General features: G+C 40.6%; 2 protein-coding genes and 1 non-coding gene across 4 annotated transcripts in view; all 3 read left to right on the forward strand.

Moving 5' to 3' along the window:
• The window catches only part of chn1 (chimerin 1), a 58,844-nt gene extending 57,451 nt beyond the window's left edge, over positions 1–1,393 (forward strand). For both annotated transcript variants that reach the window (XM_088605243.1, XM_088605244.1), the window contains exon 14: positions 530–1,393. In XM_088605243.1, coding sequence (XP_088461369.1) covers positions 530–701 — 172 coding nt within the window. In that variant the 3' untranslated portion in view covers positions 702–1,393. The remainder of the gene's footprint in view (positions 1–529) is intronic.
• Positions 1,394–6,613: 5,220 nt separating this feature from the next.
• trnam-cau (transfer RNA methionine (anticodon CAU)) lies at positions 6,614–6,686 on the forward strand. The gene has a single exon. It is a non-coding gene; the product is annotated as a tRNA-Met (tRNA).
• A 188-nt stretch (positions 6,687–6,874) lies between these two features.
• Positions 6,875–23,689, forward strand: chrna1 (cholinergic receptor, nicotinic, alpha 1 (muscle)). The gene is made up of 9 exons (XM_088605251.1): positions 6,875–7,131; positions 11,293–11,435; positions 11,522–11,566; positions 13,069–13,178; positions 14,025–14,220; positions 14,660–14,897; positions 18,848–19,071; positions 21,006–21,245; positions 22,843–23,689. Exons 1-9 carry the CDS (start codon positions 7,077–7,079, stop codon positions 22,972–22,974), a joined length of 1,383 nt encoding a protein of 460 aa, XP_088461377.1. The 5' UTR covers positions 6,875–7,076; the 3' UTR covers positions 22,975–23,689.
• Positions 23,690–24,132: the final 443 nt, after the last annotated feature.

Here is a 24,132-nt window from a genome sequence, read left to right on the forward strand (position 1 = left end):
TAATTATTTTAAGAAATGAAGGTCAGTCTTTAAGACAAATTGCAAGATCTTTGCAAGTGTCAGTAACTGCTGTGGCCAAGACTATCAAACGATATGAAGAAACTGGCCCTCATGAGGAACGAAAAAGGTCAGGCAGTCTGAAGGTGACCTCAGAATCGGAGAATACCTTCATTAGAGTCACAAGTCTGTGAATACCAGCGACTAACTACCCCTGAAATACAAGCTGAGCTCTATGCAACTAGAAGTACAGATGTTTCAACATCAGCTGTTCAGAGGAGGTTGTGTGAAGCTGGCCCCCAAGGTCCAGTTTCTGTGTTTTTTGGCCCAGGCAAGTCTCTTCCTCTTTTTCCGCACTCTTTACAGTGGTTTATTTGCAGCAGTTCTTCCTGGTAGGCCAGGTTCTGTATATGTTTTCATGCAGTGGTTAAGAAAGGGTCTCTTCCGACGAGGGTAAAAATCGGGTTGCGGGAAGACTTGCCGAAATCCCGCCACCTCGCTGCCATTAAAAGTGCACTGTCGCCCCCTGCAGGGTGACCGTAAATGAAAAAGACAATCTGATGAACGCGGAGAACCTGGGGATCGTGTTTGGGCCCACCCTCATGCGGGCCCCTGACCTGGATGCCATGGCTGCTCTTAACGACATCCGCTATCAGCGGCAGGTGGTCGAGACGCTGATCAAGAACGAAGACATCTTGTTCTGAGATGGCAGCAGCTGAACACTACGGATGAAGGAATCGGGTTTTGATTAACTCAGCTTTGAGCCTGACTTGTTAAGTCTTTTGTTTTTGCAGAGACTTGAATACGAAGAAACCTTTTTACGACAGTAATTTTTTTCACGCCAATGGATCTGTATAAAATATACCTTTTGCTTCCCCTTTTAATGGGTGTGGATTATTTTCTTTTTACCTTAAGATAAATGTATTTGCATGTCTGACTCCCCATTTTTGTCGGGGGTTGTTACAACAGAGATGGACCAAATGTGGCGGAGTTTCTTTATTTTGGATAGCCATTAGCAGTAATCTGGCATGTGTTAAAGATTGTGAAGTCTGAAGCATTGTTACTCTGCTTTTCTATTGTCCTGTGGATGTAGCTCATTATGCCAAAATGGGCAGATTTTGTGAAACACTATATCTGGATGTTACATAGATACAGTAATATTTTTTAAAAAAAGTGATGAGCTTTTTTTGTTTCGTTTAGTTGGTTTTGTTGAGTTTTATATATTTTAGGTGAATTTTTACACCTCTAACAGGAATAAAATCTAAATGTTTATGGAAGTAATCTGCCGTTCAAAATTCAACGTGCAACTTTAAATGTTTCGTTTCTGCTTTGGTTGTAATATTTTGTATTTGATTTGCGCATGGGTATATTAATTTATTAAACTGCTTTCAGGAAATTTTCTGGATTTTGTGTAGATTTGTTTGGTGTAATAATAATTGCTTACACTTGTATATCACTTTTTGTGGACACTCCACTCAAAGCCATTTACAGGTAATGGGAACTCCCCTCCACCACCACCAATGTGTAGCCTCCAACCTGGATGATGTGATGACAGCCATAGTGCACCAGTATGCTCACCGCACATCAGCTTTCAGTGGGGAGGAGAGCAGAGTGATGAAGCCAGTTCAGAGATGGGGATTATTAGGAGGCCATGATTGGTAAAGGCCAGGGTGAAATTCAGCCAGGACACCAGGGTGTACACAAGGGATCTGCCTTCCACTTGCTATCTGGACTTCTTCACACACATACCTAATTATCGGTATCAAAATCTGTTGAATGTTTAATTATGGATTTCAAAATTAAATATGCTAATGAACCTTGATTGGAGGAAATAAGGAAAGTGCATCAGTGCAAGGTAAGTGCCCTTGGTGATTGTGGTGATGTATCATGAAAAATTGACATTTTTTGATTGGCTGTGTGGCAATTCTGGATGTAACTTCACCCTCCAACAACCTCAACTCTTAACCTCACCTTTCCATAATATAGCTACAGACCCACACCAGTCTCACCCTTATTTATTTAATAAGCAATACATTCAGGAAAATCCAAAACTATTGTAATTTTGGGGTTAATGTAAATTGCACTATGATTTTTTAGTGTAATTTCTTTTTATGCAGTATTTTTTTTTTCATATTTAATTACTAGTATCAGCATTACATCTCTCATAAAGCACAACACTCAGGACCACTTTTAACCTTGTGATGTTGAAACCTGTAAAAACCATCTTTTGAAAACTGTTTCTTTTGTCATCTAATGTAAAATTTTATGACAAGTTTCATGTTGTTTTGCTCTACCTTATAAGAATTTAGAAACAGTTTTCAGCTACAAAAATTCAATGCTATCGAAAGGCAGTTTTCATATTTAGCACTTTGCATCCATTCTAAAACTTGCTCTCTAAATATGATCTATAAAGGTGCAGACACCAACTTGAATTCCAGATCCTCACATGTCACCATCATTGGGTGATCCTGATGTCTTTGCTGGGTAACTTTCCGCTCTCTCCTTGCCTCTGGGTTGGAGAACAGGGCTCATCTCTTGTCCCCATGTCCTCCTTTGAGACGCAAGAGATCTCAGACATCGCTGTTTTCAGGTTCCCTTATGGGGGCAGTCTGATCCTGCACAGCCATGCAGCCAGGAACCAGGAGGTGCTATTGCAAGCTAGCTGGATCTTATCTTCATCTCCCCTGCAGATCCTGGACTACCACCATCATTATCCACAGAGCCTCCACAAGGTACTCTGCATTTACTTTTTACAACCTCCACCTGAAAGTCCTCCTTTTCAGGAAAGAAGTTCAGGAAATTGTCCCCAACATTGCAGGGAGTGAAAGACTTCCTTCTACCTCCACAAAGCTCTGCAGGAGAACTAAAATACTAGCCTGGGAGCCTGCTTTTTAATTTGAAGCTCCTCCCCCCTTGTTAGCACCCACAAGCCTCTTAATGAGGTACTGCAATGCTATTTTTATATTTTGGGGTTAGAAAGAATCAGCATTGATGAGTGCATTTCAAACCACAATGAAAGTCAAATGTGCACAGTAATGTGTAAAACCTCCAATTTACATCACAAAAGATTAAATTTCCAGGTATATGTAGCGCCATATTCTGAGATTCAGAAAAGGCCATTAAACTTCTGGTGACATAAAGCGGCTTTGGTACACTGTAAACAAGCAGGTTTGTGGATACAGCTCTTTTAATCCAATAGAAATATTGCTCTTGATTTTGAGAAGGTTTTGCTGACAAATACTACTTCTTAACTCTGCACGCAGATCAGGATGTAACATTTCTGTGGTGAAATGCCTGCTGCTCATCCTGTACTACTTCACTCATGTGATCACATCATGTGACACTAGCCATTACGGTGACTAGTGAGCAGGAAGGGCCACTTCATGTCACAATTCACGCGAACTTCCTCTTTCGCCCATCAATGACGAAAACCGGGGTTTGCGACAACATAGCAACTATGTAGTACTTTGACAAAGTTCACAATTTTGTATTTAATTCAGAATTGGTAAAATATAAAGATACCATCATTTTTTTTTACTAGTTTTAATAACTAGTCTGAGCGTTTCGGACCACAGTTTCCCCTTGAAGACACTTTATGTAAAGCATACATACATGATACATGAGGTACATTCTTTACATATGTATTGGTGAAATTATATATAAAGAACAGCATTCTTCTCATACAAATGCTCTCAAAGATATATTTTATTTTTATATTTCCTCAAACATTCGTCGCACAAATATCACTCACTGTATTTGAATGGCTGGAGAGGCCAGCTCTCCTCCACACCACAAGAGGGCACTGTGAAAGCAGACTGGCAGTCTTCTGGTTTCTGCTTCTTGGGCTTTATTTTTGTGTATAGTGCAGGTGGGAGCTCCAGTTTACAAGTTCATTTTGTTTTCTTTGCTGTGCTGTGGACTTGGATACAACACAAATTCTCTGGCGGTAAATGCACAGCTTGTCTTTATGCTTAGAGGCACCAAATCAGGTTTGCAGGACGTGGCATAGTGCCCCCTGGTACAGTATATCCTGGATACAGTGGATCTCACATCTTATCTTCGACCACAATGCCAGTTAGTGGAAAGAATCTTTTTCTCGCAGTTTAAAAGATTAGTTGTATTTTTTTTAAAACAGGTGTATGTGAGACCAGAAATGCTGTGTATTCTAAAGAAGACATGCAATAAGAGATCGGGACAATAAACGAGACTGACGCATAGCTGTACAGTGTGTTGCAACCGCAGGAGATACTTTGATTCACATCAAATGATGTTTGATGAATTAATTATGGGTTCTATTCATTTATCCACACTAATGAATCCTAATTATATATTTCTCTCCCACCAAAAATTAAGGGACCGTCAACTGTGTCTGACGAACAGGGGCTCATTCAACATGCAGCAAGCTGACCTACTTTCTACGCAATATTTTTAAAAGATGATGAACCATTAAAATCAATATATGTAAGTGTCCAGACTGTTTCCATGGTGCTAACACTATTTCACACAGCTCCAGTCTCTTTACAGGCGTGATCACTTAGAGGAACAATCCCGTTTTCTTACTTTGAGGGTTATGACTCACTTTTATAATACTTCAGTGGGCACTGGCAGATTCTTCAGTCTTTTCTGGTGAGCTTTTCTCGGAGTTTAAAAATGGAATTTGTGAACATTAAATTAACAACGAGGCATTTTTTGCAAGCTTTGTAAATTCATTTGATTTACTTTGCATTTTTGTCTATGGAAAACATTTAAAAAAAACGGTCCGTCTTCAGCTCCGAGTTTTCTGACGTAACTTAATCCCTAAATACGTTTCAGGTTTTATGTCTCATGATTTTACAATGTGAAAATCCACTCTGTCAACAGAAGTTGTAAAAGCCCAGAAACCAGGCTACGCTGAAAATATCCTTGAAAGGCAAATTTATTATAGCTTCAGCTGCAAAAAGGATTATAATTACTAATAGGGATTTTCCTCCACCTCTTTAACCCTTGAAATGTACTAATTCCTCCTTGGCCTTGGGTAAAATGTAAATTCCAAATTTCATTAAGAAGTGAAAAATCTGGATGAAATCTTAAATAGCTGTTCGTTTAAAACGGCTCTTTTATTGCTTTTGCACTTTTGCAGGCACACATGGTCATTAAACCTCACGATCCAGGACAGTATTTCAATTTGTGGAGCCTGAAATAGCGTAGAACACGCTACAGTATATATATTCGTAATATAAATCCCCTGCATCCAAAGATTTGGTTCATCGCCATTGTCAGAAGGTTTCGGAGAGCAACAAACTGCTGTTGTGTAATTCGGATACTATGGAGCTTTCTTTTAAAGGAATATATAGGTTTTCATTTAAAAAAATGAAAGAAAATAAACAAATCCACACCAATATGGGGTCAGAAACAATTAAGATCAGACATCCAGCAGCATTACGCGGAACACAGTGGAGAGTGCCAAAAACGTTGCGTTTCCCTCTGACGATTAACAGTAGCAGGTTTTCCCCATCTTTGTAAAACACACTGGTATTTTTTTAAGATTAGGATTCGGATGGTTGGGAATGGACGTGCACGTATAGAAAAAAAATGCTACTCAATTCTGTATTCTCCGGAGTTTCTGCCAGACGCTAATGGCTGAAGCCGATGGCTTAGAGACCGGCGGAGAAATCGAGTCGCTTTGTTCCGTCTGTCCCACTACTGAGAGAGAGCAGCTGTACAATTTAAGAAGAGCGCTAATTAAGCTTCTTTTTCCATCTGGGAGCAACCTGAGCTGGTCTGATAAATTGTCTTTGTGTTCTAACTGCAAGTAATCACGCTGCTGTTTTTTTACGACAGTAAAACATCTAGATGTTATGCATTTACGATGGTGCAAGTGTTAGGTGAAATTTGATACTGCGAGACTGAAGGTTCTCGTCTAGAGGATAAAGCACAGTCCCCAATAGTTCATTGAAAATTAAAGATTTTTCATCAATAAACTCGCCTTTCGACCGCTCGTTTGTTTGTATTGTGTTCAAAATCAGTGTTTGCACTGAACTAATTACATTCGTCCAAAAAACGCCTGTCCTTGTTTCCGGAAGTATTATGCTCGTCTTTTAAAGAACCGTAATTTCCCCTCAACAGACGAACGAAAAATAACATGATCAGTTACCTTTTTAAAACCTAGTTAATCCTCTGCAGACCTGTGCTCAACAATGTTTATCCAGGCTGAAGCCAGTTTCGCGCAAGAAAGGCCAGTTTTATTTGATTTTTGGCGACATTTACCAGTCTGGTTTGATTTGTTGTGTGTGGTTTCTGTAATGATTTTTTTTTTGCTAATCAGATTAATTTAATCAAGAATAAAAGTTATCTCTTTCTTGATTGTGAAGTATCGAGCATTAGGAGCTGTAATACGAGGGACAAGCCTTTCTAACTTTGAGCGACTGTGCCCGAGTCGCCCTGTGAAGCGTACGGGCAGGCTGTTACAGTACTTGGACGGTTTCTACAAAGATATTTCATTCCTTAAATCGCCGAAAGGAAACCCGTCTCTTCTTCAAACACAGACACTGACTCACTCGTAAAAATATTGACTCGTTAGTAGGATTTTGTAGTTGTTATGTATCTTTTATTACCGTTCTGGGGGAGTTTCTGCAGAGCCTCGTTAGCGCAGTAGGTAGCGCGTCAGTCTCATAATCTGAAGGTCGTGAGTTCGATCCTCACACGGGGCAGAGCTTTTTTTTTCTCTCCGTTTACTTTTATCGGCTTTAATCAATACATAATATCATCACTATTTCATTTACACATTAACACTTCATTTATGTTAAAGTGATATTCTTGATTTTTCTAAGGAAACGAGACAATCCCCGCTAATTAGCTTGGGTGCAGACATGAAGACATTTTAACTTGATACCGGATGTCGGGAAATACTGTATCTCCCAGTGACAGCTATCAGCTGTCGGCCACTGACACAGATGGGACACAACAATAGCTCAGCTCCAGTCCTACTAAGTTGAAGAAGCAAGCAGTGAGCAGTCAGGATAGTTTTTCTCCCTTGTTTGTGTGATCAACCATGATCTGATAATATTCCCATAACGACTGATTCAACTCGAGCTGTCAATATGACTCATTTAAGGTCCTTTTCCAAGCTGGTGCCACTTTTTGTCATTTTAACGGGTAAGTTAAAATCTCCACCTTCTGGGTTGGCTTTCAAACTGAACCAAATGTTGCCACTGGGTTATACTGCATGCGATAGCGTTATTTCTTAAAAGAAAAATTACACAATGTTTTAATTAATTCTAGTGACGTGCACGAGGTGATAAACGTGTATTTTAAAATGTAATTTACAGCATATGAAACATATTAAACGACTGTTGTTCTTGTAATATTCCTGAAACCACTAAACTGTTCTTTGATTCTGAATTTAATTGACTTTTTTACACGTGTGTGCTTACTACAGTACACAACCTCTGAAGCACAAATAAAGACAGCACAGAAAAGTATGCTAAGATCGTTACAAACAAAAGGATTTTAATGTCTATGTCGAAGACAGTACACTTGGGATTCTGATTGACAGGCGCATGTGGACCCAAGCACAGCTTCTAATTCCAGTTCCACACACTGGAGTGAGGAAAGCTAGTGTGTAGAGGGGGGGGGGGGGGAGTTTCTCAATTGAATTCATATCCAGTGAGAATGTCAAAATGCAGTTCCTTTCATAATTGTATCTTGACAGTTTGCCCTATCTTGTGAAAAATTCGCAAACTGTGCAACTGCAATCTGTAAAACTTCCGCTTCAAGGTCACCCACAGAGCGCAACTGTACACCCTTGGCGTCGGTCCACTGTGCGGCGGAAATGGCTTTACAATACCTGACATTGCTGGCTGGGCTCAGACATCATTCCGCCTGTCAAGCACAAGAGGCCTGAGTTTGACTCCGGCCAACGTAATAAGAACACGTGCTATTATTTTGATCACAATCGTGTGGAAGGAAAACGCAAGGAAAAGTTACAAACGGTAAACTGGAGTAAAAATTGGGTAAATTACACAACTCATCCTCAATTTTAAATGCACTTGATTCGTCTTTCCAAACACTGGATTATAATCTTGGGAAGACGGTGGAACAGGACACTTACACCACCCTGTACCTTTTTCTTATTGCAATTATATTTAAATTATTGCACGAATAGCACCTTGCGGATACAGAACAGTAAAACGGAACTGTCCCTAAAACCACAGGTCACGAAATGTTTTTTTTTCCCCTCACTGAGGGGGGCAACATGTATGCGTCGTCACCAGCGCACAACCCCACACACATCTGCGTGTGATTCAGCGTTACGCACATATACTTTAAATGACTGAAATCAATATACAAGACGTACAAGTAACCACTAGGACAACAGTAATATCCAAAGAAAAATCTAGACCTTGAAAAGAAAAAATAATCAGACGGAAATGCCACAGAGAAAACACTGCAAAAGAAAAACCAACACTTTACTAATATTCAAAAGATGGCTTTCCTCGAGACCTCGTAATTCTCTTTTTATTTTCCATCGGTGTCAGGGTTTTCAATGAAGATTCTTCCCCCATCTTTTCACTTCTTCGTCTGGGTTTGGTTTATACTTGTGACAGTAGACTTAAATGAAGTCAGTCCTTTCTGCGTCATTACAGATCACAGATAGTTGCTGCCGCAAGTTGTAGCAGATATACTGCACATATTCGTTTGTGGAAGAAATCACCACGAGCACCGCACTCCTTGCACTGCATTTTATCTATAATCGCTATAATTATGGGTACGTTATGTTATTCTCTTACTGTCCAGCAATATTTCCCATTGTATGCAAGCGCTCAAAGTCAAAATCGCCGGCATGCAGTTCCAGCACTGCAAGACCAACAGTGACGTCACTGCCCTAACTGCGTAGCAGCGGTTTTCTCTTGATCAATGCCGAGGACAGAATAATAATAATAATTGCTTACACTTATAGAGTGCTTTCTGGATACTCAAAGCGCTTTACAGGTAATGGGAAATCCTCTCCACCACCACCAATGTGCAGCATCCACCTGGATGACGCGACGGCAGCCATAGTGCGCCAGAATGCTCACCACACATCAGCTCTCAGTGGGGAGGAGAGCAGAGTAATGAAGCCAATTCATAGATGGGGATTATTAGGAGGCCATGATTGGTAAGGGCCAGTGGGAAATTTGGCCAGGACGCCGGGGTTACACCCCTACTCTTTTCGAGAAACGCCCTGGGATTTTTAATGACCACAGAGAGTCAGGACCTCGGTTTTACGTCACATCCGAAGAACGGCGCCTGTTTACAGTATAGTGTCCCCATCACTATACTGGGGCGTTAAGACCCACAGGGCCTGCAGGGTTAGCGCCCCCTGCTGTCCCACTAACACCTCTTCCAGCAGCAACCTTTAGTTTTTCCCAGGAGGTCTCCCATCCAGGTACTGACCAGGCTCACAGCTGCTGGGCTTCACTGGGTTGCCATTTGTGAGTTGCAGAGTGATAAAATCCCATTTAACGCTTCTATGAAAGCGGTTTTCTTCGCAAAATAAGCATTGCGAGTGAATCAGTTAATTGATTACGCCAGTCAATGGACATGCATTTTCTCTCAGAAAACCGGCGACTAAGGTCTAACAATTTACAGCACGAAATCGCTGTTTAAAAGACGTTAACTTCGATGTCCCTGTGTCATTATTTGCTTAGCTTTTCCCAGTTACACTTCAGTGGAGCTCTGAGTTGCAAATTCAGATAAACAGCAACGATGGGGTTTTCGGGTGCAGCTTTCCAGTGCCATTTCGGTTTTTCGTTTTCGTGTTCTAAAAGGACTGAATTTCCAATTCTGAAACCACGAACAACAACCGGACCTTTTTTTTCTTTAAAGTTTAACCCTTTGTGCAGAACAGTGTTTAATTAACCAGTGATTAACACCAAAATTAACAGTCTTTGAACCAATTCGCCTAAACCGATCTTGTCAGCTGTGATAAGGGGGTTTCTTGAACTCAGAGACCATCGGGTTAAGCAAGCCCGTCAAAATTGATGCGCACAAACTAAGATTTTTTCCAATTCTTCTACGTTTTGGAATTGGCCCTTTCTCCCAATCGGTTCATGGAGTTCCAGGTGTTAGAGCTTCGTCCCTTTGTTTTGCTGAAAACGCATTTTCGCCAAGTTACCCTAGAATCGCAAAAAGATAATTCAGATATTTACACACGTGGGGGTTTGGAGCATCATATATGCCGCAAATAAAGCAGCGGTAAAGATTTCAGATTAGCTTGGGCTTTTCTGCTCTTATGTTTATTATTAATGTGCTCAGCGTTGGTGATGTCATAGTACGGGGCCTAACAAGGGCAACAACTATGCCTGAAACTGAAAACTGCTGGTTGTATACATTTTTAAATTACAAGTTAATAGTATTATGTTGTATGTTATTGTAACGGATTTGGGTTCTCAGGCTTGTGCCCTCACCACTCCCACCCCAGTTCGTCCCTCCACTACACAGGCGCAAACTCAGGTCTCCAGCGTCGCTCAGCAGGGGTCTTGCCGGCTGAGCTAAAGAAGACCTTCCTCAGCCCAGGCGGCCAGGATCCCTGTTATGCGCAGGGGCGTATTCGTTACATTATTATGTCCAAAGGCATGTGTATAACTAAAACACTGATACAGAACAGCCCAAGTGTAAAATCAGTTACAAAAAGTGTCTCTTTGCCATCGGTTATCTGATCACGGCAAACTTGAAACACGACATGAAAAACGTGCTAAACACGTGCACGTCTAGCCTGTCTCAGCTGCGCGCTCTGTTGGTTTTACATATCCAAGCAAATCTCGTAAGGCAGTAGGTATGTTTTTAAATTTAGGAAATAAAAACGGGACATTCCTGGATTAGTACAAGTTAGAGGTTATTCCCCCAAGATCAAGCGGATGAGCCTTTAAGACGGAAAAAATACAAATGGCGGTTTTGGGTAAAAATGCAATCTTGTCTGTCACCATTCAGAGAATTTATAGTTCGTATTGGTCATGCCGTGCTCAACTCAGCGCAAACCATCATGTGTGAAAAATTACAAATAGACATATGACATACTGTTTTGAACAATAGTGATAAGTGAAGTGAATAAGTGATGTCGTTAAAATAGCTGAAATCAGCTTTTAAAATCTCTTCGTTTTTACCGCTATTTTGTGAATTATGGGCTGTTTTTTTAAAATTTTCGAAACAGTTGAAGACAATGTAATGTTGGAAGGCAAAAGAGTAAAAGAGCACAGCAGCCATTACGCAGGTGAAAGATTAATCCACTCATTTAATACAGTACTTTAAAGGGATGCTTTGCCCTGTCTTTTGTAGGGTCTACCCTGGGCTCAGAACATGAAACGCGTCTAGTCAAAGACCTTTTCAGGGGCTATAATAAAGTGGTGCGACCGGTCGAGAACTACAAGGATCCTGTAGTGGTCACTGTGGGCCTTCAGCTCATCCAGCTCATCAGTGTGGTATGTAATCAGCAGTTTCCAAAGATTGGACAATGCTGTTATGGCAGACATCTCTTTTAACTCTTCCAAAATCCTTCTGTTGACAGGATGAAGTCAATCAGATAGTGACGACAAATGTGCGTCTGAAACAGGTAAATCATCTACAGTTCTGTAATGTTTGGTATCAGACACGAACAATAGAAACAATGTAATAGGTGAACAACACCGAAGGTCTGAGGTGTGCACTGATTGGTTCATAAATAAGAATCACAGAGTAACCCAAAAGGTTTTTGTGAACAGCCTCATGAAGAGCTGGTAAGGTCAAACATGATTACATTATGACAGCTGCTGTCACTTTTGCTTTTCCCGTTCTTTAATTAGATAAGGAACCTACACAACAGATAAAAAGCATAGTTCTCTTAAGGGCTCCAAAAATCTGTAAGTATAATGAGTGCAGCTCTCTCAGTTCCTGCTGGAATTTGATCCCGGTCGCTCGCAGGCTCGGAGCACGTACAGCGCCAGTAGCGAGATAGAGGATAAATCCACCACAGCACAAGACCAGCTCACCTGCAGCAGAGCTGCTCACTGTCCTGATTTCAGAGAGGATTGTTAAGTGGCTCAGGAGAAGAACCCTGTCCCATCAGTACAGTACTCTAGACTGGTGGACAGATCACGTGGATCTTGCTGTTTATAAAACTTTAATGTGAAGAAATGACAGTGGAGTAGTTGGCAACATGGGGCTCTGATGTGGCATAATCCACAGAGTGGCTCGATCAGGTCAGAGCCCAGCCTCAGACCCACAGTCTAGGCATTGCCACTTCAGTCTGATTCATTCAATTAAGCAAACCTTGCTCAGATTCTCCAAGTGGCAGCACTTCACAGACCCATGGGACCTGATGGGTTAGAGATGGACCGAGTGTCCTTAGCTTCCTGCACAACAGCAGGCCAACTGGAGTGCTGGGCACCTGTGAGTTTGTAGTTTTATCAGTCGGAGCTGCAGCTCTGACCTAGCGCTCCTGTCATCTCCTTGGGATAACAGTGAAAATATGATGGGGGTGATCAGACAAGTGCAAGCCTCTTAGCAGATGAGGAGGTATGCTCTGTCTTACCTCACTTATTCGGAGCCTAAACTGTCGATTAAGAATTGTGTTTTCCTAATTTAATTTAATTAGGTGGGCTGAACCAGGGAAAAAAAAGATGCAGTTAATAATGTAGACATATATATGGGCAACTGGTAGCTAAAATTATTAGAACATCTTGTTCACTGCACGATAGAATGAATGACTGTTTCATAAACATACAAGAGGTATCACTGAAAAATACTTTAGTTTAATAAATTATATTTAGAATATTTCTTATATATAATACTAATAAATGTGTGGATAGCCTTGTTTCAGATATAGAATCCCATTACTAATGTTTTATTTAAACTGTAGGCTATATTATATTATTTTTATTTACTAAGAATGTTCTTCAAAAACATGTTGGATAAAAATTCAGCACATTTGCTTTGCTGTTATGTGACAAATTTATTTTTGTTTTCATGCTCGAATTTTATTTTGGTTGAAACGTTTAAGGTCAGCATAATGTTGTTTCCGTGGTGTTTTCTATTTTTCCTTGTTTCTGCTATCTTTTACTGCTTACTCTTCTTCAGCAATGGAAAGATGTCAACTTAAAATGGGAACCAGACTCGTATGGTGGAATCAAAAAGATCCGAATTCCATCGACTGACATCTGGCGACCTGACCTTGTTCTCTACAACAAGTAAGGATCAACGAGAAAATAAAGGAGCAATTAAGTGAAAAGAAAGAAGACCCTAAAGGAAAGTGATGGTTGGGGAAAAAAAAGAATCAGATCCTCCACAATATTTGTGTTTCTCAGCTCATTTTGTTTAGGTTGGGCCAGGGGTTATTTTTCACATTTGCTTCAAACAATGATAAAATACTCTATCGACTGTGTAAATGACACGGTTCACGCAGTTCCCATTGAAGGACTTCAGTAAACCTTTCCTTTAATCTCTTATCAGTTAATGCCTAAGCTGATATTTATTTTTGTACTATTTGTAACAAAGAAAATAGGACATGTCCATGCTGGTATGAAAACATATTTTTTTTACTATGAAACCCATTTCTCCAAACTTTTAACTCCCTAAGTTAGCGCAGGGAATTTATGAACTTTCAGAAATGCTTTGTGTTTCCATTGTAGTGCTGAGGTCATACAGTATGTAAATAGCGAGAGGTGGGACAAGGTATTTTCAAGGAGCATAGGTTTCTTTCATCTTCTATTGAGGCCATAAAAAGTCACATTTTTGTGAAGTGCTAATATCATTGGAATTTCAGACTAGTGGAATTTTTAATGGAATCGAAAGTTTTAGTGTAAAGGCAGCAGGTTGAAAAGTATTCTCTGACACTTGTGAACCTTGATAACACAGGTTCTCTGAAGACTGTTAGCTGTGCCAAGCTCAATGCTATCTCTTCCTGACAGCCTGTATCTCCAGAAAAAAAACTGGATGGCTGGCTCTTTTAGGCCCTGGGCAATCTCACTGCTTGCCATGCTGTAAATATTCATCAACGTGTACACCAGTCATGGTTTTAATTGCTGTCTTTGCAGTGCTGATGGCGATTTCGCTATTGTTCACGAAACCAAAGTGCTGCTGGAACATACAGGCCTGATCACGTGGACTCCTCCGGCCATATTCAAGAGTTACTGTGAAATCATAGTCACATACTTCCCCTTTGACCTGCAAAACTGCAGCATGAAGCTGGGGACCTGGACATATGATGGCACATCAGTGATCATCAATCCGGTAATGATACACTTATTAAGCAATGGGAATCAGGAATTGTTTCCTCTTTAAACGTGCACATAGGTATTATAGAGACAAAGAACATATGTCTCACAGGGACACAGACATTAGAGTCAGATTATTAAAGTATGGTTTGGTCTTTAAAATGTCGCCAACATCTATTTTTTGGTCTTGGGATGTCTTTTCTGTTTACACTTTATTCTGCTGCTTCCTACGTACAGTAAACTGTTTTGTTTATTGCATTTAGAAATTTAGAAGGGTACATCTTCTAGTCTGATCGATGTCAGGCAAAGCTGGCTGGCCAGTTACTTGCAATCTTTGAGTTCAGAACGCAGGGATCGGTTTGGAGACAGTGTTTCCCCATTTAATTTTTCATTCAGTGCCCCCAACCCTGAAGCTCTGGGGAGCCCTTAACAAATTCTGATTGGCTTCTTTCCAGGAAAGCGATCGCCCGGACCTGAGCAGCTTCATGGAGAGCGGGGAGTGGGTGATGAAGGATTACCGTGGCTGGAAACACTGGGTCTATTATGCCTGCTGTCCCGACACCCCCTATCTGGACATCACCTACCATTTCCTCATGCTGCGTCTGCCTCTGTACTTCATCGTCAACGTCATCATCCCCTGTCTGCTCTTTTCCTTCCTCACAGGCCTGGTCTTCTACCTGCCCACAGATTCGGGTACGTACTTTCCAAAACAAGCAAGCAAAGCCAGATTACTTGAGATGTGCTTAATACAGCTCTCACAAAACCCATGGGGTAAAACAATCTCAAAGCGTTGTTTTTTTTTAACGCATTTTAGTGGTAGCCCCCTCGAAGTGTTAAAAAACGGCTCGATAAGTCCATGACTGTTTAGACAGCGATCATTTCCAAATTATTCAGCATCAAACAAAGGAGGCGCTTGTGCTTCTTGGCAGTCCAAATCAGTGGGTCCCTTGCTTTTGCTGAAATAGCACTGAATCCCCTCAGATGAACTTCATTGTTGGCTGAGACGGGGGCAGAGTTAAAAATAGCACTCAAGCACTGCTGGATGGGAAGGCACAAGGGGTGCCAGTCAAAACCCAAATCGCTGGCACAGCAAGCAGACTTGTTATCTCTGAGCCTTAAGTCCCAGACCACCTGGCAAGACAGTGCTCAGCTGCAATATGCAGCCTTTATGCACCTGGGGACGTGCAGTCCCTCTTACCCTCTTCCAATGTCATCCCAGTTTATTAAATTACAAATGACGTACATACATCTTTTTAAATGACTATTTTTAAATAAAACCTGACTGCTCAGCTTGAACACGTTATAGGTGAAAATGTCAGCGAAAACTGCAAAGGAAAAAAAACGCAACTTAAATGTAAATCTTCACCCCCCGTGCTAGGGCAAACCTAAATTAATTTAGATGTTCAAAACTACTTTGACACGTCACACAACTGGCCCGTGTCCTTGTGCAATAACAGTGGTTCACAAGATTTAAGAATAACTATCTATTTTTGTCAACTTTTTTGGTCAGGTAATGAATTTAAAACAACGATACAGAGCCATGAAGGCCAAGGAGCTTTGAAAACAACTCTGAGATGAAGTTGTGAAAAGGTACAGATCAGGAATAGGGTATAAAGGTTCGTAAATACTGGATATTCCTTTGAGCACTTTGAAAACGATCACGGAGAAGTGGAAGGGGTATCACCCATACTCCCGGGATCAGGCTGTCCCTCCGAATGCCAATAGTGACTTTGAAAGAGTTACAGAGTTCAATGGCTGAGATGGGGGAAAATGTCAATAAGTCAATAATTTCCTGGTCACTCCACAAAGCTTGCCTTAATGGCACAGAGGCAGGAAGGAAGCTCTTACTGAAACAGAAACCCATCTTAAATCCCTTATGTAGGTTTTGTGATCACACAAGAGAAAATTAGCACATTTTTAGTCTAACTGCAGAATATCACATATGGTGCACACCCAATGTATCAACCAGCCATCAGAATCTCTACCGTCGAGAATGGTAACGACTGCATTATTTTACGGGAATGCTTTTCATCAGCTGTGACTGGGAAATTTGTCAGTACTAAGGGGAAAATGGCTAGAGTAAAGTATAAGCAGATCTTAAGGAAAAACTGCTGCAGGCTGTTAAAAACCCAAAACCTGGAGGAATGTTTATCATTCAGCATGAACATAACCCAAAGCACAGGGCCAGAGCTGAGCCACTGGAGTTGCTTAAAAATAAGAAAATGAATGCCTCTGAGTGGCTCAGTCAAAGTCCTGACATTAAATTGTGTAGAAATCGGTGGCAGCAATGAAAATTGCTGCCCATCAACAATCCGCAACCAAATTAGCAGAGTTTGAGCAAGTGTGCAAAAAAGAAGGGATGAAAATTACACCATCCTGGTGCTTAAAGTTGGTAGATACATAACCAAAGAGTGCCTCTGTAATTACTGTCAATGGGTCTTCCACCAAGTGTTGATACTGTCAACTCTGGGACTCAATACTTATCCAATCAACATATTTTAGCTTTTGATTTTTCTTTGTATTTTTTGCTGGCAATTAATTCTTTCGCCCATAGAACTGTTCAGTTTGAGCATTGAGATTTGATGTAAGAGCATTCATTTAAAAAAAATGCAGGTACATCACTTGGGAATCAAGAAAATGGGACATCATTGGAAGAGGGTGATTTCTTGTAGAAAGGCACCGTATGTTTTTTTCGGTACACATTCTGCTTTGATGGGAGTGAAAGTCATTGCAGATATTGACAATGTCAGATTCACCCATTTTCTTCCATCAAGAAATACCGTGTTTTGCTCTGTTTTGGTTGGAGGTGTCTATTCTGGTATTTTCACGACAGTCGCATGGACATTTCTTGATGAAGAAAGACTGTTCTAAATTCTTTAATCCTCATTCTGTACGGATTTTCTCGTTCTGTTTTGGCTCTCATTAATGAGGAACATTTGCCCTTCTTGTCATGTGTGTTGTGAACCAGCTTTACTACTATGAGGTGCACAATAGATGTCTGGCGACCTCTTCCTTGTGCTGTTCTTGGGGGTGCCCCTAAAAAGAGACCAGCTCCTCTGTGGGATTTCTCTGCTTATCTGGGGTTGCATGAGCAGAAAGCATGAAGCATGAAGCACATGGCAGGTGATCAAAGAGAGCTTGTGGGGGAAGTTTTCTGTTTTGTACAAGGTGATGCTATCAGCCAGCTTGCTTTTCATCTAGGGACTGCAAGGGTATTGGAAGGACCTCAAAGACCATTTAATTCCATTACCCTAATGAACATACACTCGATCCAATCAGCTATTAACTTTGACAGTCAAGTACAGATGAGCCTCTGCTTTCATCCAGTGCTTGGGTCAGGGACTTGCACGCTGCACCATGGAATAAAATATCCAATAAATAGCATTACTGAAAAGTTTAATTTATTCTTGTCTCTGGGATCACATGGATTTGTCCAAGGATTAAAATCTGCCGTGCCTCACAAAGTGTTTTCTAAAGGACAAGCAAGCCCAACCTGACTGGAGTGTAACTTTGAGAGAGTTTATGCTTCTTTTTAAATTCCGTTCTCATGAATTCCGGAAAGGCCAAAGGACTGTTTATTATACCTGGCAGGTTCGTCTCCAGTGGGACTCTGATCACAGCTCATAATCTGCCTCTTTGACAACTTCCATACTAGTATGGGAGGATATGTGCCTGATTGGGATGACTACAAAGAGACTAAAATGAACAAAAAGAAAGAAACAATTAAATAACAGCACAAAAACAAGACACAGCAGATAATAATAAAGTCAGAAGGCTACCAAATTAGAGCACCCACTAGGGGTGGGATGCCGACCGTGACGAGACCTGTGCATACTTTTACAGAGATGCTTTTATTTGATCAGAGTAAGTTCCGTTTGTTATATGTGTCGGGTTTTTTTTTTATATTTCCTCTTATGATGTCTGTGAGTTGCAGCATTTGTAAGAATAATGCCCCTTGACGAAAAATGCATAGGAATAGCCATTATGTAACAATATTTGTTATACAGTCCACATATTAAGTCTAATAGGTTGGGTTTGTCTTTGCAAAAACATTGAATGCCTGAGTTTCAAATCAGCTGTAGAAACTGCATTCAATGCCAACAATACAGAGGTTTGTCAAATACATGTATGTCTGCCTTTTGATGTCTTATAGCAATAATCATCGTTAAAGCTGATGCTGTGGATTCTGTTTGTCTGATATTCCCATTTGCTTTTATCACCGTTCAGTGTAAAGAAAAACAAACTCTTTTCTGAAGCCACAGTGATTCCTTCTCCAAAAGGCAGCTATCGGAGAGCCTATTAAAGAGAAAACTGTCCAAGCTGTCCCTCTTCATCCTACCTGACACATGATAGCCCTCTGGATAAATGTATGCCTTGCTCCTCTCACCTTTTAGCTATTTTTAAATGAATTCTCATGCAGCAATTTTAAATAGCTTTGGCTTCCAATCTAGAGAGGGGTGGACTGTTAGTCCTGCGGTCTACCCAGCAGCTAGGTGTGATTATGGATGTATTTAGGCACTAGCTGGTCATTATCCGAAAAGGTATTCATTTTGTTGATGCATGGGGCTCATTACGGCGCCTACTGGCTCTTGTGGGCCACTGGTGTATTGTCTGCTGAGTGCTACAGAGCTTCTTGTCCACAGGTGAGAAGATGACCCTGAGCATATCGGTCTTGCTGTCCCTGACTGTGTTTCTGCTGGTGATCGTGGAGCTCATCCCTTCCACCTCCAGTGCTGTGCCTTTAATTGGGAAATATATGCTGTTCACCATGGTGTTTGTCATCACATCCATCATAATTACAGTGATCGTAATTAATACCCACCACCGGTCGCCAAGTACTCACACCATGCCACAGTGGGTGCGTAAGGTGAGTACAGCTGGCTGGATATTGGGTGGCCACCTTTTGTTTTGCCCTTTTATGCCTCTTTCTCAGGGTTTATTCAGTCAGAAAGGGAATAGCTACATCTGTTCCTTTCTTATCTGCATTTTCAAACACATTTTGTGTAGCAGTACACATAATGTTGGGCCCCATCACCTACTTTGCAACATCCAATAATATAACAGAACATATTTAGTCCTCGGTGCTGTAATTTTCTTATGTTGTGAAGCACAGAATAATACAGTGTGTGAATGACTGAGTAGTTGTCAGGCAGAACACTAAAACTCAGGTGATACAGATGAGATTAGCATGACGCCTGTACACGAGAGCAGTATGGCGTAGTGGTTAGGGCTCTAGGCTCCAGACTAGAAGGTTGTGGGTTGAAGTCTTGGGTATTACACTGCTGTTAGACCCTGTGCAAAGTACTCTACAACTTCAAAGCAACCGTAACGGATAAAGTAAAGTATGTCCAGGGGGAAAATGGGAAACCTCTAGACAATGAAAGGGAAGTGTTTGGTGAAGTAAATAAGTATTTCACTCAGGTGTTCACAAAAACAAAAGGCGACATCACGCTTCGGGCAGTGGAAGGACAAAGATGCTTATTAAACAGTATTAACATGGAAGAAGCAGAAGTGTTACAGGTACTAGAAATACTCACCGTTAAGAAATGTTCAGGGCCTGATGTTATCCTATCAGTTGTACTTAAGGAAGCTAGATGGTTTCCATGAGAAATGGTTTTCCAAGTCATTGATGAAACTCAACAGCTGTTCAAGACAGGAGTAGGAATAAATTAACCAATCCATAAAAAGAGTGACAAAATTGGACAAGTAAGTATAGACTAATAAGTCTGACTTCTTTTATACAGTATTTGAGGTTATGGAAACAATTATTAGAGCTAAACTAGAGGATCACCTATTTTGAAAGAGAGTCCTAAGGGGATAGTTGCCTTGTTTAACTTTTCAGAGCACTTTGAACACAGAGCATACATTATATTTGTATTGTGATTTTAAGAAGGCTTTTGATGAAGTTCTTTAAGGAAATTTTTGTTTAGCAAATTACAGGAAGTAAGCATTCAAGAAAATCTGTTTCATGTTTATTTCAGTATTATGCATATTTATCATTAATGACACGTTAGCTGTAGTAATGAGTTAAAACAACACATAAGAGATCTCCCTTTGAACAGCTCAGGTTTACCTTTCTAAAGATATGCTGTGAAAACACTCTGTAAAAGGCAAAAAGAAAATATTCCCTCAGTTTCAACATACAGTCTGCTTTCAGTTTACTGATAAGGTGAAATTGGAAAGTTTAATTTAACTGGAGATTCACCTTTAATGCCAGGGTGCAAAAGAGATTTCTGGAGCAGCATTGCCATCTACTGTCAACAAAGGGGCAGTCTCCCCTCTGTTTTCTTGCAAACTGAATAACAGTGTTATTAAAAGCTTAATAATGTCACGAAATTGAGCGTACATTGTGAATGTACTCTATTGTTTCTGCTTTTGCCAGAAAACAGTTATCAAATGTACAATTCCATCTCAGGGGCACATCAAAATATTTTTTTAAATATCACAATCATTAATTGTATTTTAGTCACCTACTGTAGCCCTTTTCTGAAGTTGTTTAACTTGATTTCAACCTTCTGAAGTTTAAATTGTGCTGACGTGTTGCTTAATCTGAGAAGTTATAATGATAAAGTTGTTGACCGAAGTACTGTATCTGTTTAATATTACTTTATATTGTACATTTGTTTGCTGCTTTCTATTTTCTTTTGATCAAATTCATTGGTGAATTTTTTTCTTTTACCTCTTGAGCAGAAATAGGAAACTTCTGAAAAACATCTCCTTTTTTATTCCATGTACAGTACTTACACAATGCCTGCACCACAAACACAAATTGCCACAGGTGTACTCTGTGTTTCGTTGCAGATTTTCATTGACACCATTCCCAACATCATGTTCTTCTCGACGATGAAGCGGCCTTCAAGGGAGAAACAAGAGAAGCGCATTTTTGTAACCGACATGGACATCTCTGAAATTTCTGGCAAACCTACTCCAGCCTCCATCACTTTCCAGTCCCCCATCACCAAAAACCCTGACGTGAGGACCGCCATTGAAGGAGTCAAATACATCGCAGAAACCATGAAATCGGACCAGGAATCCAACAACGTAAGAGCACACAAAGACATCAACATTGACAGCATGTTAAGCAAATTAATGTTGTCTTTTTTTTAGAAACATTCTTCGTCTTCCATTTTCTAATAGCTACAGTATATCCAGTAGGGGGTCGCAGGGGAACTGGAACCCAAGAATTGTTTATCCCAATAAACAATGGGCACAATGCAGGGTATACTCTGGATGGGACATCAGTCCATTGCAGAGCACACACAGACACAAGCACACACACACACTCAAACCAGGGCCAGAAGCCACTTCACCTACCAGTATAACTTTGGGCTGTGGGAGGAACCTCATGCAAACATGGACAGAGCATGCAAACTCCACACAGATAGCACCCCAGATCCAGAATTGAACCCAGGGCCCCAGCGATGTGAGGCAGCAATGCTAAACACTATGCAACAGGGTCGGCCTGTTCTTAAACATAGCATCATATCTTTAAAGGAACAAGTGATAGGTTTATTCCATGCTGAAAAAAAGAAGAGAGAAAAAACACAACGTTTTGGCCGTGAAGCCTTCTTCAGGTGTGAGAGAGACAAGGCAGTAGGCAAAGGTAATGTAGTGGGAGAAAAAAGGCTGGGAGGGAGGAGGGGTTAGAGGCAGGAGCAGGGGACAGAAAGAGAGGCCAATCAAGAGGTGTGAAGTCAGGATAGGTGTAGAAAGGTGTGAAATGAAAGTTCCAATGAATGGAGAAAATTTAGTAGAATGGTAGTCTGTCGTTAAGAGAAGGAGGAAGGTGTGATCCTAGCCTGACCCACCTGAACTATCATATCTTTAAGTAGTTTTATTTGTTGCTTTTATTTCTGGAAACTGGTGATACAGAAATTGTCACAAGAAGTTAACAGGTAACTTTAAATGAACAGGAGCCGTGGCCCAATGATTTAAGACCCATTTTAAAAACAAACATTTGTCGTTGTATATCCACTGGACTGCAATACCACAGAAACATCTTCAGATAAAAATGAAAATGTCTGCATCACCAGCTTCGCTCCACTGTGTGGTTAAGTTTACTAATCTTATGTCATAATGTTATACATAAGCAGCTATGATATTTTAGTTTCCCTGTCTTTGCGCTCCATTTTAGGTTCTACAATCACAAATAAAAGACATACGCAGCATGTTTAGCCAGTTCATTGTCATTTTTTATGAGAAACGTTCTTAAATATCAATTTTCTAACCACTTTACCCAACACAGGGTCACGGGGGAGCTGGAGCCTATCCCAGCAAGCAATGGGCAAGAGGCAGGGTACACACAGGCACAAACACACACACACTCACACCAGGGTCCAAGTTTCCTAGAAGCCAAAAAACCTATCAGTATGTCTTTAGTCTGTGGGAGGAAACCCAAGATGAAGACATGTAACAGTACAAATGGTGCAGATTGTGCCCCAGGTCTGGAATTGAGCCCAGGGGTCCGGCACTGTGAGGCAGTAATGCTGACCACTGCGCCACTGTGCCGCCCGTCTTTACACTCTACCTTCAAAAAACAATTAATTCTTGGACTGTGGATAGTTTTGAATTTGGGGATGTTTCTTCTGTGCTTTATTTGTTGTCCACTCTCTCTTCTCATCTTCCCTTTTTTCAACAGGCCGCCGAGGAATGGAAGTTCGTCGCCATGGTGATTGATCACGTCTTGCTCTGTGTCTTCATGCTTGTTTGTATCATCGGCACGCTGAGTGTCTTTGCTGGCCGTCTCATTGAACTCAATCAGCAGGGATAGGCCTTATCCTCAGCAGTGCAGTTGGAATCACACTTTGGGAACTGCAAGCATCCAGGCCTAGACATTTATTTACAAATAATGGAAATGCCCAAACCTTTGAACTTTTCACAACATACAGAAATTCTACCTTATTTCCTTGTGGCAGTAGTTTATGATGTGTGTACCTGATGTTTTTGCTCTGTTTATTTTGTTTTATGTCCTGCAACTAACATTATGTGTGAAATCGTGTTATAGATTGTTTCTAAGGAATGAAAGTTTCACCCTTCTGTACAGTAAGTACCAGTAATAGAGCAAGACAATTTTCGGGGATTTGCAAAGGTGAATGATGATGTGTGCATTGTCATCTTGAATGGAGACTGGAGAACAAGTAAAATAAGGTGTGGTTAAGGTGGATTTCTAGTCAAGTGTGAAGATAAAATTATTTGTTGAGAGATAACTGAAGGGGTTGGATTTTTGTTGGATTATTCAAGGCATAAACAATTTATTTTGTGCTGCTAAGTATGAATAACAAACTCCATGGGTTTAAAATTAAGAACAATACTAGTGCCTATGTGAATGATCTCGGCATTTTAAGTTTAACAAACCCCTTCAAACGCAGTCTGAGCTCCCTCTAGTGTTCTAGAGTGTTCAAGATTTTTGATACATGATTCTGTTTTTCGTCTTTTTATTTACGGAATTGTTTGGAATAACTAATAAAAAACTTAAAATTCTACAACGCCTTGGTGGTCTCTAAATCCTTTTCATGTTCCCCATAATTTGACATATTATTATACGTGGCGTTTGTTATCTGTCTACATTGGGAGATACTTTTTCCACAGGCCAGCATTTATCTTAAGGCTATACAAAAATATTAAAGGGGGGTTATTGAAAAATGCTAGCATTGAATTTTTCGTTTTTATGTCTATTATTTTAGTTCTTTGCACGGTAAGATGCTATACATTTGGCAATTTTACGTGAGCCCCTCCCCTTATCAGGGGACATGTGATTTTAAAGGAATTTTAAAATCTGACGAGTAGTAAAATCAACGAAGCAGCAGTAGAATAGTAAATATTGATTATGATTATGCATCATACTTGCCTAAATGAAAGTGCTGTATACACTCCATGAGATCAGGGTTCTAGCAATTCAGTCCTCTGGCTTCTAGTGAAGCAATCTTTT

This window comes from Lepisosteus platostomus, chromosome 14, assembly GCF_059453375.1.
Source record: "Lepisosteus platostomus isolate fLepPlt1 chromosome 14, fLepPlt1.hap1, whole genome shotgun sequence".
Lineage (NCBI taxonomy): Eukaryota > Metazoa > Chordata > Actinopteri > Semionotiformes > Lepisosteidae > Lepisosteus > Lepisosteus platostomus.

What these genes read in the sequence shown, in the direction of transcription:
- chrna1 (XM_088605251.1), top strand. Translation starts at nt 7,077, where the DNA reads ATGACTCATTTAAGGTCCTTTTCCAAGCTGGTGCCACTTTTTGTCATT. An exon ending in TCATCCAGCTCATCAGTGTG is followed by an intron (nt 11,436 to 11,521) that starts GTATGTAATCAG and finishes TTCTGTTGACAG; the next exon opens with GATGAAGTCAATCAGATAGT. An exon ending in TGCCACAGTGGGTGCGTAAG is followed by an intron (nt 19,072 to 21,005) that starts GTGAGTACAGCT and finishes GTTTCGTTGCAG; the next exon opens with ATTTTCATTGACACCATTCC.